General features: G+C 49.5%; 1 protein-coding gene across 1 annotated transcript in view; it reads right to left on the bottom strand.

Annotated features, from left to right (window-relative positions):
- The window catches only part of TAF2 (TATA-box binding protein associated factor 2), a 119,421-nt gene that overhangs the window by 65,621 nt on the left and 34,596 nt on the right, over window positions 1–19,204 (bottom strand). The window contains exons 11-16 of the mRNA XM_029062274.2: window positions 18,045–18,180; window positions 16,755–16,909; window positions 13,540–13,654; window positions 11,770–11,879; window positions 4,269–4,334; window positions 2,291–2,543 (exon numbers count right to left, since the gene is read on the bottom strand). Of these exons, the coding sequence (XP_028918107.1) occupies window positions 2,291–2,543; window positions 4,269–4,334; window positions 11,770–11,879; window positions 13,540–13,654; window positions 16,755–16,909; window positions 18,045–18,180 (835 nt within the window). The remainder of the gene's footprint in view (window positions 1–2,290; window positions 2,544–4,268; window positions 4,335–11,769; window positions 11,880–13,539; window positions 13,655–16,754; window positions 16,910–18,044; window positions 18,181–19,204) is intronic.

Raw genomic sequence — 19,204 nt, forward strand, 5'->3', positions numbered from 1 at the left:
CTCATCGGTACCTACTGCTCTCCCTCAACCGAAGGAGCAACTGTAAAGGAAAAGCCACCGTGGGAAAAGTTGGAAAAACATTCAACCCATTTAAATATCTTCTCTCGCAGGGTAAGCAGATCGCTCTCCCAGATATCAACGTTTTGAGGCCCTTTCCATCCCAGCCCGGTCCATCTTAATCATCGATCACCCTCCCACCAAATTAAGTCCCAACCGGCCCCCGATATTCTAGAAGGTAATTTGCCACGGTAGTGCGAGAGAAGGTTTACATTACGGTGGCTTGGTTCAGTGGCTCATAAATCAGCTTGAAAAACCCAGATGACTAAAAAGAACACTAGATCATCCCTCGATTTTGTACCAGATCAGTAAACCTTATAAAACGCCAAAGCTTGTCTACCTCACGGCTCGTCACCGTGACCGATCTAAACCAAATGCTTCCACCGGAGAGTATAAAAAGGAAAAGGAATATCAGCAGTCGTCTCTCAACCGACTACAATGAGACAGCCCATAGATAATTAAAGGGCTGAAAATCAAAGCGTCTGAAAAAAATGTAAGAGGGACTGTGTTTTGTTATTTTTTTTTTTAGACGGGGCACAAAAAAAAGAAAACCCTCAAAAAATATTTATTAAAAAATTCAAAGGCAGAATCACAGATTGGTGACAAATGGTTTTCCATCACCCCTGAAGAAACCGCATTAAGAGACTAAACTGCAAGACAGATTTCAGTTGGCTATGCGTAAGAATTTCAAGGCTGTGAGGTTACAAAGGAATGGGTACCCTAGAGAGATGTTTTATTCCTGAAAATCTTTCATTAAAGGAGGAGACACCTGCCGGGGATGGTTTAAATGTGGTCCCAGTGTACACTACCTTGTAACTCTTTTTTAAAACTTTGTCCAGGAAAGATCATTTTCACTATTTTTAAGTAGCTCCAGAATAAATAGTTCATGTTATACGGAAACAACGCCTAAGGGCGGTATTCCTTAAATCCTGGAGGTGCTTTTGATTTCTGTCCAGTCAAAATGCCAGGCTGGGGTGGGTTTATTACTATCTGCTAGGAGCCGAAAGGAAACAGATCTCATTCGTCCACCTTTAGCCACCTTTCTTTCCCCAGATGAGCATTATGTCGACGGTTTCTTGAAACGCTATGATTCTGAAGTCACTTTAGAACTTGGGACTTAAATAGATTGGGGGGGGATGCAGTTTGGAAATACTTCTCAGAAACAAACACGACGATCTATATACGACCCATGGATATAAGGAGTTCTGAAAGGAAAACAATGAAAACTCCGGGTAGTGTTCTCACTGGGTGTGATTAAAATATACTCAGTTACCGTTCATCGTATAAGCAAAATGATCAATTAAAAAAATAAGATCCACCTAATTAAAAAGCATCGTGACTCAGTGGAAAGAGCCCGGGCTTGGAAGTCAGAGGTCGTGGGTTTGAATCCCGGCTCGGCCACTTGTCAGCTGTGGGACTGTGGGCAAGTCACTTCGCTTCTCTGTGCCTCAGTTACCTCATCTGTAAAAATGGGGATGGAGACTGTGAGCCTCACGTGGGACAACCTGATGACCCTGTATCTCCCCCAGCGCTCAGAACAGTGCTCTGCACATAGTAAGCGCTTAACAAATACCAACATTATTAAAAAGCATTTCTTCAATTAGCCTTCTAGCAGTTTACTTTTCCTGCCTTTTACTTATCCCTTCTTTATAAAATTAATTTTTCACTGCACTTCTTTTTCTATGCATAGGTATATTTCATTTTCGCATCCAAAGAGAAATACCACACTTGTTTATGAGTCCGCTTTTTAGGTTGCTCGACGTTCGACTACAAGCTATCATTAAATGTGTCACCGAGCCCTTTCGAGTGAAACCATCGAGCTGAAGGTCATTATTCTCGCATCTAAATTCAGAAACCTGTGCTGAGCGCGAAAACGCACCCCTTCACAACCAATCTTAGAAAGCCAAAGAACTTCCCTCCAAAGCGGAACACGTGGCTTTTTTTTTTAGGAAGCTCTTTTTCGCCCGCAACTTCAAACGTGGAAAAATAACTCGCGGTTTCAACATCCGACACCTCGACTCTGGCAATCTACAAGAGCCTTCTACTGTCCACTTTCAGATTCAAGTCACATGGCTTCTTTTCAAACCAAGCTCGTCAGAAGGACCCGGCAAGTCCTCTGAAGAGACCCGTTATCAAGCCGGTGAACGGGCCGGGCCGACCCCTGACTCGTCTGGCGAGTGTCTGACGACGTCCAGCGGATTTCTCCCTTTAGTCCTGTGACGTGAGACCTCACCTTTGCAAGGCAGAAGCAAGCCAGCATTCGAACTCGGTAGAAACACTGTTCCTGTTCTAGGATGTCGGTCAGCGCGAGTCGGGACGCCGGCGTGGGGAACTTCCCCAGGGCCAGAATGGATTCTTCCTGTGCGACTACGTCTCTTTCGTAGCGAAGCTGATACTGCCACATGAAATCGGCTTGTTCGAACTCCACCTTCCTCAAAACGGACATATCCGGGTCTATCCTTATCCACAGCAACGGGGAGTCCGCACTAAGAGAAACGCGCAACGACATTTTGGAGGGATTACAGTCGTGTCCGTTTAGAGCACGCAAAACCCGAACGCTCCGAACGGATCTTAAGCAACCTTTGATTTCTCCGGGTAGGTTTGCGTGCGTATGTGTTGGGGGGAGAAGGGGGAGCAGAAACGAATACCACTCTGCCGTGCCGCTGGAGGCTACGGGCTTACGGAAGGCCGGACACAGGTCGGGGAGCGACATCCGAGGACGAGGGATCACCACGTTTCCCCCACCGGGTCCTGGCGACGAACTATCCCCGGAGATGAAAGGATGTTCCAGGCTCCAGACCTATGCGCTCTCTGGTCTTTTAGCTTAGCGGGCAACAAGGAGGCCAACTGCGGTTCTCGTCGTCCGTTCGAAAGGCCCTGGAACCAACTCACTCTGACACAGCCCCTACACAGCCAGGTAATTGACTGCGGTCACCAGTACCGCCCTTCTGGATATAAACCGACAGCCTCGAAGTGAAAGGTTCTATTTATTAATTAACTTGTTTAGCTGAATGTATTTAAAGAGAAAATGACAGGCTCGATACCGCTCCCCCCGGTCCTCAAATTGAAATTCTCTGCAGCCAAAACCATTCAATTTACCTTACTGAACCGGCTAGGCTAACAAGCAACGTATTAACCTCTCGGGGCCAGGGGCTTTCTTCAAGGCCGAGCAGATTAAAGGCACCATTCACAAATGACACTCTCTCGCTTCCTAAGTTAGCGCTGATTGATATAATTAATATCTGGAGTCCGACTGAATGGATACTTTGGCTTTTAAATGAGAGGACTGTAAGTATAAGGGGAGTATATATTTTTTTTTAAATGCAGTTCTAATTAAAAGCATGTGGTCGGCCCAAAGGATAAACCCGTCCAACCTTTCGGGGCAGATTAAAAACTGCAAGATCACGAGACTGATTTGCCACCTACGGTTTCGGCTTTAAAAGCTACGGAAAACGCGGGTCAACGAAAACGGTCAACTGGACTCCCTCGTCGCCCACGGTTGCCGGATTCTGGCTCTCCCTCCCACCTCCAGCCCAAACCTTTGCCCGCCGCGGGCTATCACCGAACCCGCAACAAGGCCGGTCCTCTGAGATTCCCGCAGTTACGCCCAAAGGCGTCACTCTGGTCGCGTGGAGACCAGGCCGGGGGGTCTCCCGGAGATTCAGATGTCATTCTAAGATCTAGGAAGCGCCCAGCGCATCCCATACCCTACTCCAGTCCCTTTAAACCCTCAAGGCCCCCAGAACCACCTAATGTCGCCACGGCGTTTCTAGGATGGAAGGAAGTGGTCATGCCCTCAGAGCAGCGCGGGACCGCCGCTCCTCAACCGTCAGGGTTGGCCAGGAGCGAGCACTGACACGTACTCGATGGAAACTCGAGCACTGAGTCACCGTACTGCTCCTGCAGTTAGCGGCGTGTGTTGAGGTACGGGGAACTCAAATACGTCGGCATGGAAATTCTCAATCGTTTCTTTTCTCCCGCGTCCATTCACTTAACGTCACACTCAGTGGAACGGGGATGTGGCTCACTTTATCTAGTCATTCCTGCCACTCGATACGGAAAATAAAAAACCCTGGCAAACGTTTATAAAGTATCTGCGGTTATAGTCTGGGGATCTAGATAGATCGATCTATAAATAGAGCCAAATAGATCTGAGATAGCCCTATGAAATGTACTCATAGGTGTCGAAATGATCACGTCATTTAACCTACTCCATTGCCGAAAGATCCATGTCGACTTCTTCTCCGTTCATCAGCGGAATTTTTTTCTTCTTATTCCTGCGTTTCAGGAAAAAACACAAAACGGCTTACAAGGTGCTTTCGGGAGGACATTCGGCAAGATCGGCTCTCCCGCTGCAACCCAGCCCAGACACCCGGCTCCTATTTCAACCTTCTCGCTGTACCTCGATCTCGTCTCTCTGGCCGCCAACCTCCCACCCACATCTTCATTACCCTATTTATTTTGTTAATGAGATGGACATGACCTCGAGTCTATCTATTTGCTATTGTTTTAATGAGATGTTCTTCCCCTCGATTCTATCTATCGCCATCGTTCTCGTCCGTCCCTCTCCCCCGATTAGACCGTGAGCCCGTCAGAGGGCAGGGACCGTCTCTGTTACCGATTTGCACATTCCAAGCGCTTAGGACAGTGCTCTGCACATAGTAAGCTCTCAATAAATACTATTAAGTGAATGAATGAATGAATGAAGCCTGCCGTTGGGCTGGAACACCCTCCCTCCTCATATCCGACAATGACTCTCCCCTCCTTCAGAGCCTTACAGAAGGCCCATCTCCTCCAAGACCCCTTCTCCTTCTTTCCTCTTAATAATAATAATGTTGGTATTTGTTAAGCGCTCACTATGTGCCGAGCACCGTTCTAAGCGCTGGGGTAGACATAGGGGAATCAGGTTGTCCCACGTGGGGCTCCCAGTCTTAATCCCCATTTGACAGATGAGGGAACTGAGGCACAGAGAAGTGAAGTGACTCGCCCACAGTCACCCAGCCGACAAGTGGCAGAGCTGGGATTCGAACTCATGAGCCCTGACTCCAAAGCCAGTGCTCTTTCCACTGAGCCACGCTGCTCTTCTGCCACTCCCTTCTGCGTCACCCTGACTCGCTCCCTTTATTCATCCCCCCTCCCAGCCCCGCGGCACTTACGTACATATCCGTCATTTATTTAGAGTAACGGCTGTCTAGGCCGTAAGCTCGATGTGGGCGGGCAGCGTGTCCGTTATATTAATAATGTTGGTATTTGTTAAGCGCTCACTCTGTGCCGAGCACTGTTCTAAGCGCTGGGGTAGACTTGTTACACTGTACTCTCCCAAGCGCTTAATACAATGTTCTGCACACTGTACCCTTGTTCAATGAATGCAATTGACTGGCTGAGAGAATTCAAGACAGCATAACTGGGGGTTTCCAATCACACAGGAGTCAGAGCTATCCAGTGGATCAACTGGGGAGGAGGAAGTGAAAAAGGAGAAACGTGGAGAAATGCCAAAGGGGCTACGAGGGCAACTGCTTGAACACCCAACAGATTTAGAAGGGAGAGTCTCCAGTTTCGGGTGTAAAATACAATGGAGGCGGAGAAGCTGCCCTTTCTAGATGTAGATACGAAGGATGGGTAAGAATTTAAGCCGGAAAATTATGAAGGACTCCGGGAACGGAGTTCCCTGAAGACCAAACAAAGGATGCGAAATATGACGATGGTTGAAATACAGAAACAGGCCAACGGGCAGTTTTTAAAAGCCATTAGGAAACAAATAGGGCAAGGCAAGAAAACCCTTTCCAGATGCAATTTGAAAAGACATCCCTGAGACTTGAGGGAAGAGAGGTCTGACAAGGACCAGCCACTGCGTGAGGAATTTATTATTAATAATAATAATGTTGGTATCTGTGAAGCGCTTACTATGCGCAGAGCACTGTTCTAAGCGCTGGGGGAGATAAAGGGTCATCAGGTCGTCCCATGTGAGGCTCACGGTTAATCTCCATTTTACAGATGAGGGAACTGAGGCAGAGAGAAGTGAAGGGACTCGCCCACAGTCACACAGCTGACAAGTGGCAGAGCCGGGAGTCGAACTCATGACCTCTGACTCCGAAGCCCAGGCCCTTTCCACTGAGCCACGCTGTTCAGGCATCGCTAAATCTGTCGGGTCGACTGCATTTACAGAGTGCTTAGTGTGTGCAGAGCACCGTACTAAGCACTTGGGAGAGTACAATATAACAGTACGGCAGACTCATACCCTGCCCACAGTGTGAGCTTACAGTCCAGAAGTAGGGTGCCTACGTATTGAGAATTAGTATTTACAGAGTCAGCGTGGCTCAGTGGAAAGAGCCCGGGCTTGGGAGTCAGAGGTCATGGGTTCGAATCCCAGCTCGGCCACTTGTCAGCTGTGTGACTGCGGGCAAGTCACTTCACTTCTCTGTGCTTGGGTTACCTCATCCGTAAAATGGGGATGAAGACTGGGAGCCTGACGAGGGACAACCTGATGACCCTGTATCTCCCCCAGCGCTTAGAACCGTGCTCTGCACATAGTAAGCGCTTAACAAATACCAACGTTATTACATTATTATTACTGACCACTGGGTAAGGCATTTGGGGAGCAAACAGAAAGGGAGAAAGAAAAGGAATTGCCAATTATCTTCAAGAAGGCATCTAAAAGCGAATCGCTGACAAATGCCACTTCAGGGGACAGGGCTTCAAAGAACACAGCCCCGGCTGCACCCCAGAGTTCTCGAAAAGCTGCAGTCACCTCTGTCGATCAACGGCATTACTGGGTGCAGAGCACCGTACTAAGCGCCTGGGAGAGAGTTGGCAGCCGTGTCCTCTGCCCAACGGCGGTTAGGGTTATGACAGTCCTGAGCCTGTCCGACGACCGGCTCGACAGGTATTCGCCCCGATCTGTAACTGATCGCTACTTGAATTGAAGTTCTATCCCAGATGATTCAATAATTGGAAACAAATAAATTTATATGTTTGAAGAGAAGCAGCGCGGCTCAGTGGAAAGAGCCCGGGCTTGGGAGGCAGAGGTCGTGGGTTCTAATCCCAGCTCCGCCACTCGTCGGCTATGTGACCTTGGGCAAGTCACAACTTCCCTGTGCCTCAGTTACCTCACCTGTAAAATGGGGATGAAGACTGTGAGCTCCACGTGGGGCATCCTGATTATCTGGCGTCGACCCCAGCGCTTAGAACGGTGCTTGGCTCATAGTGAGCGCTTAATAGATACTATCATTATCATCATTAGTATAGCGTGGCCGGTGGCTGACCCCCTCCGGCGACCCGGTCTTCCCTTTCACCACAAAGACGTAAGAAATGCAGCCCGCGGGAATCCGGGCGGTGTTGAAAGTTGGAGAAAAAGAGAGAGAAGTCTACCAGGAAGACACCACACATCCCGCTGCCGTCTCTCCCGGGCCACCCTGAAGGCAGGCGGGCTTTCCGGCCGCGGTGGGGCCGGAAGGGGGGGACCGGAGGAGATGGCAGAGCTCGTCTGCGAGCCAGGAACTCAGCCCAAGGTCACAGGGTCGGGAAAGATGCGGAAGGGAGAGCCGAGTTGCTGACGTCCCGATAGGGCAGACAGCAAGGGGTTGGGAATCTCTGGGCCTCTCCCCGGCCCACCCCCCATAATCCAGACCGTTCCCACAGCTCCAGAGTATCCATTCTAGAGCTTTTTTTTAATACATACCTATGTACGGATATATATATATATCCCAGCTCTGCCACTTGTCAGCTGGGTGACTGTGGGCAAGTCATTTCACTTCTCTGTGCCTCAGTTACCTCATCTGTAAAATGGGGATGGAGACTGTGAGCCTCACGTGGGACAACCCGATGACCCTGTATCTCCCCCAGCGCTTAGAAGAGTGCTCTGCACATAGTAAGCGCTTAACAAATACCAACATTATTATTATTATTATTATTGAAAAAAGGCGGCAGGTGGCAGGGAGGTCAGCGAGCAGACTGATGCGACACTCAAGGTGGGACGCGACAAGTGCTTGAATCAGCGTAGAAACGGTTTCCGGAGGAGAGGAAAGGGCAGACTTCAGCAGACAACGGGATATATATAAGAACTGAATTCCAGCTGCTTCTGGCTTTTTCAGACCTTTGCAACAACTAAGGAACGTTAAAAGGAGAGCTTAATAATAATAACGTGGGCATTAGTGAAGCGCTTACTGTGTGCAGAGCACGGTTCTAAGCGCTGGGGTAGATACAGGGTCATCAGGTTGTCCCACGGGAGGCTCTCAGTCTTAATCCCCATTTTACAGATGAGGGAACTGAGGCCCAGAGAAGTGAAGTGACTTGCCCACGGTCACACAGCTGACGAGTGGCAGAGCCGGGGGTCCGAACCCTGTGACCTCTGACTCCCAAGCCCGAGCTCGTTCCACTGAGCCACGCTGCTTCCCTCCCCTTGGCTGCTTCCTGCCAAACATGACAGATGGCAATGAAATAGAGTCCTCCTTCCCTGGCGGCGGGGGGGGGGGGGGGGGGTCTTCAAAATACATTCTCATCTCTCTGGGTTAGTTCGACTGTAGTCCTGCCTGAAGTGTGATAGGAGGAAGAGTGTATATATCTTCATCTTCAAGATATCAACTGTATATATCTTCAACCGTATATATCTCCATCACCCTATTTATTTTGTTTAATGAGCTGTACATCACCCTGATTCTATTTATTTGCTATTGTTTTAATGAGATGTTCTTCCCCTCGACTCTATTTATCGCCATCGTTCTCGTTCGTCCGTCTCTCCCGATTAGACCGTGAGCCCGTCAAAGGGCAGGGACCGTCTCTATCTGTTGCCGATCTGTCCATTCCAAGCGCTTAGTACGGTGCTCTGCACGTAGTAAGCGCTCAATAAATACTAGTGAATCAATGAATGAATGAAGAGAGCAGAACGATCTGTCCTTACCAAATACCTCAACCAATCGATCACGTTTATTTAGAGCCCTCGCCTTGCGCAGAGCACTCTAGTAAGCACTTGGGAAAATACAACAGAATTGTTAGTCACGTTCCCAGCCCACAAGATTAGAGGGGGAGACTTGGTATTTAGCTTGATACGATTTATTTTGTATGGATACGTACATAAATCCTGGGGAGGCGTGAATATCAGGCGCTAAAAGCGGACAGATCCAAGCGCGAGGCTGATGCAGAAGGGAGAGGAAGCAGGGGAAATGAGGACTTAGTTGGGGAAAGCCCCTTGGAGATGGGATTTTCCTAGGGTTTTGAAGGTGGGGAGAGTGGTGGTGTGTCAGCTCTGAAGGGGGAGAGAATTCCAGGCCGGTGCGGGGGACGTGGGCAAGGGGTCGGCGGTGGGGGAAGCGAGATCGAGATACGGTGAGTAGGCCGGCAGTACAGAAAGCGATGTGAGCGGGCTGGACTGCAGTGGGAAATCAGCGAGATGTAAGATAGGAGGGAGCAAGGTGAGCGAGTGCTAAAAAGGAGTTTCTGTTTGATGCAGAGGAGGCTGGTCAACCCGTGGAAGTTCCTGAGGAGTGGGGAAACAGGCTGAAACCCGTTTCCTGTTGGGAAAAGGATCCAGGCAGCAGAGTGAAGTAAGGACTGCAGTGGGGAGAGACAGGCGGCAGCGGGCAGGCCGATGCGACACTCAAGGTGGGATGCGACAATCAGCGTAGGAACAGTTTGGGGGGAGAGGAAAGGGCAGATTTCAGCAGTCAACGGGATTTAGTGACCGACTGGATTTTTTTTTTTTTTATGGTGTTTAAGTGCTTCCTATGTGTCAAGCGCTCTTCTAGGTGCTGGGAAAGATACAAGTTCATCAGTTTGGACAACACACGGAGCTCGCAGTCTACATTCTACAAAGAAACTGAGGCACAGAGAATTTAAAGGACTTGCCCAAAGTCACAGAGCAGATAAGTGGCAGAGCCGGCATTAGAACCCAGGTCCCCTGACTCCCAGGCCCATACTCCTTCCAGCTGGCCACGCCGCTTCTCTAGGTGAGTTGAACGAGAGAGACGAGTTGAGGACCACGACACGGTTACGAGCTTATGAGACACGGAGGGTGTTGGTGCCGTTAGGGTGATGGGAAAGTCTGGGGGAGGATAAGGTTTGGGTGGGAAGCTGAGGAGTTGGGTTTTGGATACGTTAAGATCGAGGTGTCGGCAGGGCGTCCCAAGGGGAGAAATCCTGAAAGCAGGAAGAGATGTGAGACTGCAGAGAAGGAGAGAAGTCAGGGCTGGAGAGGCAGGGTTGGGAATCATTCGTGTAGAGATCGAAAGGTGATACCGTAGGACGGGACGAGTTCGCCAAGGAAATAAATGATAATAATAACAACTGTGGTATTTCTTAAGCGCTTACCATGAGCAAATTGGGTCGGACACGGTCCCTGTCCCACATGGGGCTCCCAGTCTCAATCCCCATTTTACAGACAACTGAGGCGCAGTGAAGTCAAGTGACTCGCCCCAGGTCACACAGCAGACAAGTGGCGGGGCCGGGATTAGCACCCCCAGCTTTTTAGAACTCCCAGGCCTGGTTCTATCCATTACGCCGAGCTGGAGAAAAGAAGGGGAGGTAGAACGAAGCCTTAAGGGCACCCGTAGTTAGAGGGCGGGAGGCAGAGGTGGAGCCTGAAAAGAAAGGAGGCTGAAAGAGAAACAGTGTGGCCTAGTGGAAAAAGCACGGGCCTGGGAATCACAGAATCTGAATTCTAATCCCAGCTCTGCTACTTCTTCGCCATGTGGCCTTGGGCAGGCCTGCTCTGTGCCTCAGTTTCCTCATCCGCCAACCGGAGACTCAAAACCTGTTCTCCCTCCTTCTTAGACCGTGAGTCTCATTTGGGAGCCGATTATCCACACGCGGTGGCCCCCAAGCGGCAAAGGCCGCTGAGAGAATTAGGAGGGGGTAGAGACCGCCGGGCTGTCCTAAGAGAGGACGATCTCCGTGAGGTGAGGGGGTGGGAAGCCAGAGCTGAGGGTCGGAGAGAGAACTGGAGGAGCGGAAGCGGAGGTAGCCGGTGGAGGCAATTTTCATTCATTCAGTGGTATTTATTGAGCGCTTACTATGTGCAGAGCACCGTACTAAGCGCTTGGGATGTACAAATCGGTACATTCTGCTCAATTTGCTCAACCACCTCCTGATTCTATAGCAGATAGGAGGCCAACTCCCATTACAGAATCAAGCAGAGCTGGACAGAAGGCACTTGAAACTTCGGCATCGTGCTGATCGACTCCTCCTTTATCCCTACCTCTACAGTTCTCCTAAAACCAGCTCCTCCGCCCCTTACCCAAAAACATTCCTCTAGCCAACACTTGACGCCAAGAGCCAGCGACAAGTTCCTGCATCCAATCCGTCGGTGGGCCAACAAATTTACCGCTCCGAGTGAACGCATCCGACAGAAGATATTTTCTATTTCCGCAGTTCTCCAAAACCCCATCCCTTTTCTCTAAAAAGACACCAGATTGGCTAAGACCCGGCACGACCAACGGAGAAGGCCTCATCGATCTGTCAATACTGTACCAAGCCCTGGAGTACAAGGGCTGGGAGACACGATCCATCCTGACAATACAACATTTCAGATGAGTGCAAACCCCTCCCAAGGATTTAGCACAGGACCCTCCACGCAGAAGGGGCTCTAAATTAATTGGTCAAAATTTTCTCCGCCCAACGGGCCGTGGTGGGGTATGCTCGGAACGACCGACTGCCCGTCACCTATACATTACCATCGTACATTTTAACGTATACGTTGCGGGCACACGTTCCAGCACTCACCTTCTGCTTTTAGAATGGCAAGGTATGTCATGCTTAAGGCTGTTTTCTTCGATCTGCAACGTGTGGTTGAATGATCCGTCTAGCTCTTGCACCGTCACTTTGAGGGGGCCCTTTCGTCGGGGAGAAATTGTTCAGTTACTCATCTAATATAGCGTAGGTGTGCGTGGTAAATGCATTCCCAAAATGAGGTGCACATCCCCCCGATTCTATTTATCGTGATCATGTTGTCTTGTTTTTGTCCGGCTCTCTCCCCCGATTAGACTGTGAGCCCGTCGGCGGGCAGGGATTGTCTCTATCTGTTGCCGAACTGTACTTTCCAAGCGCTTAGTACGGTGCTCTGCGCATAGTAAGCGCTCAATAAATACTATCGAATGTTTTTCTTTAAAAGAATCAGGTGTCCCAACTAATGCCAGACACCCTCCTTATGACGACGGTATCTGTTAAGCGCTTACTACGTGCCGAGCGCCGTTCTACGCGCTGCTGGCCGGGACTGCACAGGAACAAACTGACAACTACTCTCGCCTCAGTTTACACAGGGACCCCAACGACAGCGCGACCACCTGAAATAGAGGATTTTACATTTGCGCTGAGGTCCAGGGTGGCCAGCTGAGAGGAGGACGAGAGCATCTGCAATTCAAAGAGACCTGGGGTCTGGTCCAGGCTCTCCTGGGTGCGCGTCCCCCCGACCCCGCTGCTGCCACAAAGTGTCCGGCGAGCAGAGGGAGGAGGAAGATGGGGAGCACGGAGCCACCCGAATCCCCAGGAAGCAACTGTCGGCCAGGCAAATTCCCAAGCCTGTGGGGGCGAGGGACACCCGAGGGATCAATCTCTATCCCTGCCCCCCGAAAAATCAGTGAGGGATACCCGAGGGATCAATCTCTACCCCTGCCCCTCCAAAAATCACCTATTCCGGGTGCATGAGCACTTCTGAATCCAAGTTCCTGAATCACACCTAAAGGGAGAGGAGCCCATTTTCTCACTATTAGCTGATTAACGTGCGGGCCCGGAGACAACTCTGGAGGGGGGATGATCGGTGACGCCCAATACGGAGCTTAGGGGACTCCCCGCTCCCTGCCTCAGTAAGAAAGGGGTCAGTAAGTAGAGCGCTTGGCCACAGTTTCCCTTCTATCCCTGGCTGGGCTGGAAAAAAGCGGGCTAGACCTCGCTGGACCCGTCTCGAGCCGGGGATAGGCATCCTGGACCCCTAACAGCAAGCTCGCCGAGCCTTAATTCCTTGCCTCGAGCATCCCCCGCCCTGCACAACTCTCTCTGGCCATGGCGGTAGGTGTTTTCTCCTCTCGGCTCTCATACGTGTTCACCAAGCTAGTCCCACGTGTGCCGGTACGTGAGACTATCTCCCGAGCCCCCAGATCCTGTCTTCTCCACTGTTTCGCCCGGCGGGGTTCGAAATGAAAAACCGGGACCCCCCCCCGAGGGAGAAATCCTCAGGGCCACTAAGTTATCCGTCGTTTCCGTAAAAAGCCTTTCTCGACCCGCGCTTGGGCTGGCAGGCAAAATCGTGAGGAGAAAGAGAGCATCTCTGACGCAGAGAGACCTGGTTCTAGACCAGGCTCTCCCGGGGTGTTCTTGAACAAGTCAGCTAGCCTTACGTAAAATACAGATAATAGATCCCGTTCACCCCTATTCCGGACATTTATCGTGAGGGCAAAAATGAGTTGACGATGAGAAAAGCGTTGTGGGAAAAAAGCTGGCTAAACAATATAAATTCAAGGTCCTTTCAGACGGACAATCTGAGAAAGGGGGACTTACCACATATTTCTGAGTTCCTGGAGAAGTGTAATCTTGCTTTATTTCCAGCTCCAACACGTTTCGTTTCCTATTGAACGCAAAACTACCATAAAATTTTACGACGCTACTCTGATCTCTAAGAGGATAATGAAGGAAAAACAGTTTGCAGTATAGAAGGATGAACATTACCCAAATGAAAATAAGTTCCCCTATGCTGGCTTTTAAATATTCACATCTAGTGCTAGAGGTTTCAGAGGAGATCTGTGGAATGGCCCGCTGGATGCTTGACGGCCACAGTTACAGAATTCTAAGGAAAAGTTTAAAAACCTGAATTAAAAGAATAGTCACGGACAATAAGAAACACCTTTGTATTCTAGAGAATACCTATATTAATCCCAGCTCTCCACAGGTTTAATGCACATTTAGAATATTTTCTAACGAATTTTAATCACCTAGCTACTGTTCATTAGTTTTTAGCAAAATCTTGAGGTTTGAAAACTTACCCACCACCGCACATTAAAACTGTTTTCTGCACACACCCTATTTATTCCCAAATAATTCCAGCTAATAATTCCACTATCCCAAGACGCTCCCTTAACACCGGCGCTCTACGAGAAGCAGCGTGGCTCAGCGGAAAGAGCCCGGGCTTGGGAGTCAGAGGTCATGAGTTCGAATCCCGCTCTGCCCCTTGTCAGCTGTGTGACTTTGGGCAAGTCACTTCACTTCTCTGGGCCTCAGTTCCCTCATCTGTAAAATGGGGATTAACTGTGAGCCTCACGTGGGACGACCCGATGACCCTGTCTCCCCCAGCGCTTAGAACAGTGCCCCGCACGTAGTAAGCGCTTAACAAATACCAACTTTATTATTATTACTGGATCGCGGCTGTTCGCTTAGGAATTCTTTAGTCCTAAAATTGAGCCACCTGACTTTTACATCCTGAATTATATTTGCATTTTAGTAAACGGCAGATTTAAGAAACTTGAAGATCGTTGTGGAAGAATACGTCCTATTCTTCCATCTGAGCTGTGAAGGCTGCTGGATCCCCCGCCCGGAAACTGTAAGAGAAATGAGTATCCTCATTTGCTGCCAGAGAGGTGTTAAAACTATTCTCTAACGAAGAATCGCTGCCTCATCAAGAGCCCGCCTGCCCTGCTGCCAACCAGTTATCCATCGGTCGTATTTACTGAACACTTATTATGCACAGAGAGCTGTACTCAGCGCCTGGGAGAGTACGACATAATGGTAAGAGACACATTCCCTGCCCGCAACGAGCTTACAGTTTAGAGGGGGGGAAAGAACCCAATCCCCCAGTAGTCTCGGGCACGCCGACAGGGCGCTAGATGGAGGGAGCGGAGCGGGTCCGCTGATACGATCACGAGGGTGCTGCACCTCCACAGGGGTTTGATGGAGTTTCAGCGTGCCCTTGCAGGGACGCAGAGAAGGCCCCGCCCGCGGCAGTGAGGAGCAGGACTCTTCCCTTCTGGCAAGACTGGGCCGCCACTCTCGCGGGGGCCGTTTCCGTCGCCCCGCCACGCATCCGGGCCGCGTTTACCCCCGTGTTCTTTTCCTACCTGAGTCCGTGCGTCGCCCACTCTGGTTTGGGAGCCCACTGTGGGCCGGGATCCATTTCTAAATTGATCCTCCCCAGAGCTCAGTACATTCCAGTGTCGCGCTAAGGCGGGGATGAATCTTGTTTTATGAAATACAGGGACTCATTAGACCCTAGGTGTCGAGCCAGACTCTGGCGCTAATCTTCCGGGTTACCCTATGGATTCCTCTGGTGGAACTGATTCCAGTGGTCGCCCTGAAGTCTAGTGTGCATATATCTATGACTGTGAATATAATCTATGCTTCTCTTTACCTTAATGATACTGACGCCGACTTGTTTTGTTTTGTTGTCTGTCTCCCCCGTTTAGACCGGAAGCCCGTTGTTGGGCCGGGACTGTCTCTATCTGTTGCCCAACTGTACATTCCAAGCGCTCAGTACAGTGCTCCGCACACAGGAAGCGCTCAATAAACACGACAACGAATGAATGAATATTCAAACCCACTGCTCTGTTGATGAAAACGATATAGGTCACTAGCCAAATTGACACGTAAAGCCAGCGGGTTTTAGTAACCGCTAAAAGGGAATCTGAAGGCAGGGATTGCCTCTGTTGCTGAAGTGTTCTTCCCAAGCGCTCAGTACAGTGCTCTGCACGCAGTAGGCGCTCAATAAATACGACAGTGAATGAATGAATGTTCAAACCTACTGCTCTGTGGATGAAAACGATATAGGTCACTAGCAAACCTGACACGTACAACCAGCGGGTTTTAGTAACCGCTAAAAGGGAATCTGAAGGCAGGGATTGTCTCTGTTGCTGAAGTGTACTTCCCAAGCGCTTAGTACAGTGCTCCGCACACAGTAGGCGCTCAATAAATGCGAGGGAATGAACTGAGTGAATGAATCCTCCTTATGAACCAGCATCCCCTCCACCATCACCATCATCATCATTAAGGTATTTATTGAGCACTTACTATACGTAGCACACTGTTCCGAGAGCTTGGGAGAGTGCAATTCAATAGACGTTCCCTGCCCACGATGAGCTGACTCCAGCAGGCCTTCCCCGATTAATTTTAAATCTTCCCCACTGCCAACTGAGCACTTCTGCACCATTTAAAGACAAACCCCCACTTCCCCACCCTCCCACACAGCCCTTAGGTACAGATCTTTATACTCTGTGACTTCCTAACTGTCATTTATTTCAGGTCATGTCCCCCCCGACTAGATTGGAAGCCCCATGCGGGTAAAGATCTGAATATTCACTCTATTATTCTATGCCACATTCTCTGCGGTACGGCTTTCTGCACACAACCTGTCGACTCATACGTATAATAATAATAATAATAATAATAATGTATCTGTTAAGCGCTTACTATGTGCCGAGCACCGTTCTAAGCGCTGGGGTAGACACAGGGGAATCAGGTTGTCCCACGTGGGGCTCACAGTCTTCATCCCCATTTTCCAGATGAGGTAACTGAGGCACCGAGAAGTTAAGTGACTTGCCCAAAGTCACACAGCCGACATGTGGCCGAGCAGGGATTCGAACCCATGACCTCTGACTCCAAAGCCCAGGCTCCTTCCACTGAGCCACGCTGCTTCTCAAGTATCTCATACTTCTCCTGAATCTCCAAAAGGTGTAAGGTCAATTTTTCTCCCCGACATTCAACCGTTCTTAACCGCACGAAAAGGATACACCCATTGCTTTATCAAAGGCTGGATGTCTTTGCCGGAGACATTGGAGATGGATTTCAAAAATCCAGACGTGGAAACCAACATCTGACTCCACATGTGAGACTGGAACTTTTGAGATGAAGCGGTGCTGGCCAGGCTTAGCAGTTTGTTGAAAACCTGTAAAGATAAAAAGTTAACATCATTCGGTGGTGGACATATGTGACGTTTACCTTGAAGATGATCGGAGACTGAAAAAATGATCATCTCGCTTGAAATTGAACCCTTTGAGATCGCACTTTTTCTTTTTGGATAAAAATGAATCCTTATGGCCAGTGAATTCTATTTTTTTCCAATATAACTGACCAGTAGAAAACCTTAAGCTTTAAACGTTAAGAGTAAAGCTCTATAAGATAACCTTTGCTGCTCTTCTAAATATTTGGGGTCCTGAAAAAATAGGGAAGCTACGTTTCTCAATCGGGGCTCAAAATCCCAGTGTAATTTTGGTGGTAATTTTTGCCTTTGTCTAAATGAATGGTGCGAAAATTGAACACACAGGACTTTCCAACATATAAAAGAGGAATAGCAGGGAATAAGAGATAAGTGAAATATGGTCCAGTACAAGCCAGAGGCAGTGAGAGCAGGATAGCACTTACGCTGTGCAGAGCAGTGTACTAAGCACCGGGAGAGAGAATACACAGGTGGGAATTGGGATCAAAGACCCCGGGGTGGGTTTTAATTTCCCTTTTTGTGTTTAACTACCCGTACCCGCCATGTCAAACTTCATCATCTGTCACATTTTAGACAAAAGGATGAGAACACATCTGATGTTCTCCTAATAATAACAACAATCGTAATCACGGTGTTTGTTGTGCGCTTACTCCGTGCCAGGCCACCTACTAAGTGCGGGGATCGATATAAGCAAATGGGGGTTGGACCCGGGCCCTGCCTCACACGGAGTTCACCGTCTTAATCCCCATTTGACAGATCAGGTAACCGAGGCACAGAGAAGAGAAGCGACTTGCCAAGGTCGCCCAGCAGGCAAGCGGTGGAGCCGGGATTAGAACCCAGGTCCTTCCGACTCCCGGGCCCGTGCCCTGCATCCACCGGGCCACGCCGCTTCATCCTTTCGCTAGCATTTGCGAACCATACGGGGCATTTGGAAGGATCCCGCAGACTCGAAAGACATAGTTCCTACTCTCGAGGAACTCACGACCCAACTCCACGAAACCGAAAGCCAACCTCCACAAACGAGTCTTCGCACACAAAAGCACCTCTTGTGACCGAGACCGTTCCTCAATTCATAGTCACTTACTTGTAACATGAACTCCATGCTAATCCTATTTTCAATCAACCTCATTACCAGATGAGCTTTACACTGGAACATAGTGTAATACTCCCAGGACAGAGTGTGAGGATGCTTTATTGAAAAATGCAGATGGGACGCAGGGCTGAAAATCAAAGTACACCAAGTTAGTGCTGCAAAATCGGTTTGCCTTTCTGAGCAAACCTATAAAAACCTACCGGCTGCAGAGCACAGACGGAGTGAACGATACGGGGCTAGACAGTAAACAAAACTTGGACAGCGGATCAAAAGACAGACGGCGGATATAGGTTAGCAGCGTGTAAATTGGGCAGAGCGGCGTTTTCCTCTATGAATCGACCAAGAGGTATTTATCGAGTGCTAATGGGCGCACGGCACATCACGGCGGAGTTGGTAGACGTGAGCTTCGCCAACAAGGGGTATATAAGCTACGGTAAGCCGCGAACTACAGTCTATGAATAATGCCTGTGAAAAGCTGCCCGATCCTGGATGTCAGCTTAGACGTAGAGGGGTGCTTCCCCCAACACCCAGGGTCTCTTGGGCTGGCTCAGACTGTGGCCTCGCACAGCCGCTGAAGCAGAAACACAAGAACGCTCTTCGAATATTATGATTCTGAAGATCTTCAGTCAAAGTCTCAGAAATCCAAACCGATTTTTTCCATCGAGACGATATGCTAACCAACTGGCCCGTGAACCCCGGTCGGGCACCACGCTTCCACCAACCTCACCCAGAATTTTGGACTCAGCCATTCACAGAGGCCTAACGTAGCTCAGTACAGTGCCCCGCACATAGTAAGAGCTCAATAAATACGACTGAGTAATATATTAGTAATAATAACGTTGGGATTTGTTAAGCGCTTACTATGTGCAGAGCACTGTTCTAAGCACTGGGGGAGATACAGGGTCATCGGGTTGTCCCACGTGAGGCTCGCAGTCTTCATCCCCATTTTACAGTTGAGGGAACTGAGGCAGAGAGAAGCTAGGTGACTTGCTCACGGTCGCACAGCTGACAGGTGGCAGAGTCAGGATTCGAACCCATGACCTCTAACTCCCAAGCCCGGGATCTTCCCACTGAGCCATGCTGCTTCTCTAATAGAGCTCTTAATATATAATATATATTCCCTAATATAGCTGGGGCTGAGAGTGAACCAG

The sequence above is a fragment of the Ornithorhynchus anatinus genome, chromosome 4 (assembly GCF_004115215.2).
Source record: "Ornithorhynchus anatinus isolate Pmale09 chromosome 4, mOrnAna1.pri.v4, whole genome shotgun sequence".
Taxonomy (NCBI): domain Eukaryota; kingdom Metazoa; phylum Chordata; class Mammalia; order Monotremata; family Ornithorhynchidae; genus Ornithorhynchus; species Ornithorhynchus anatinus.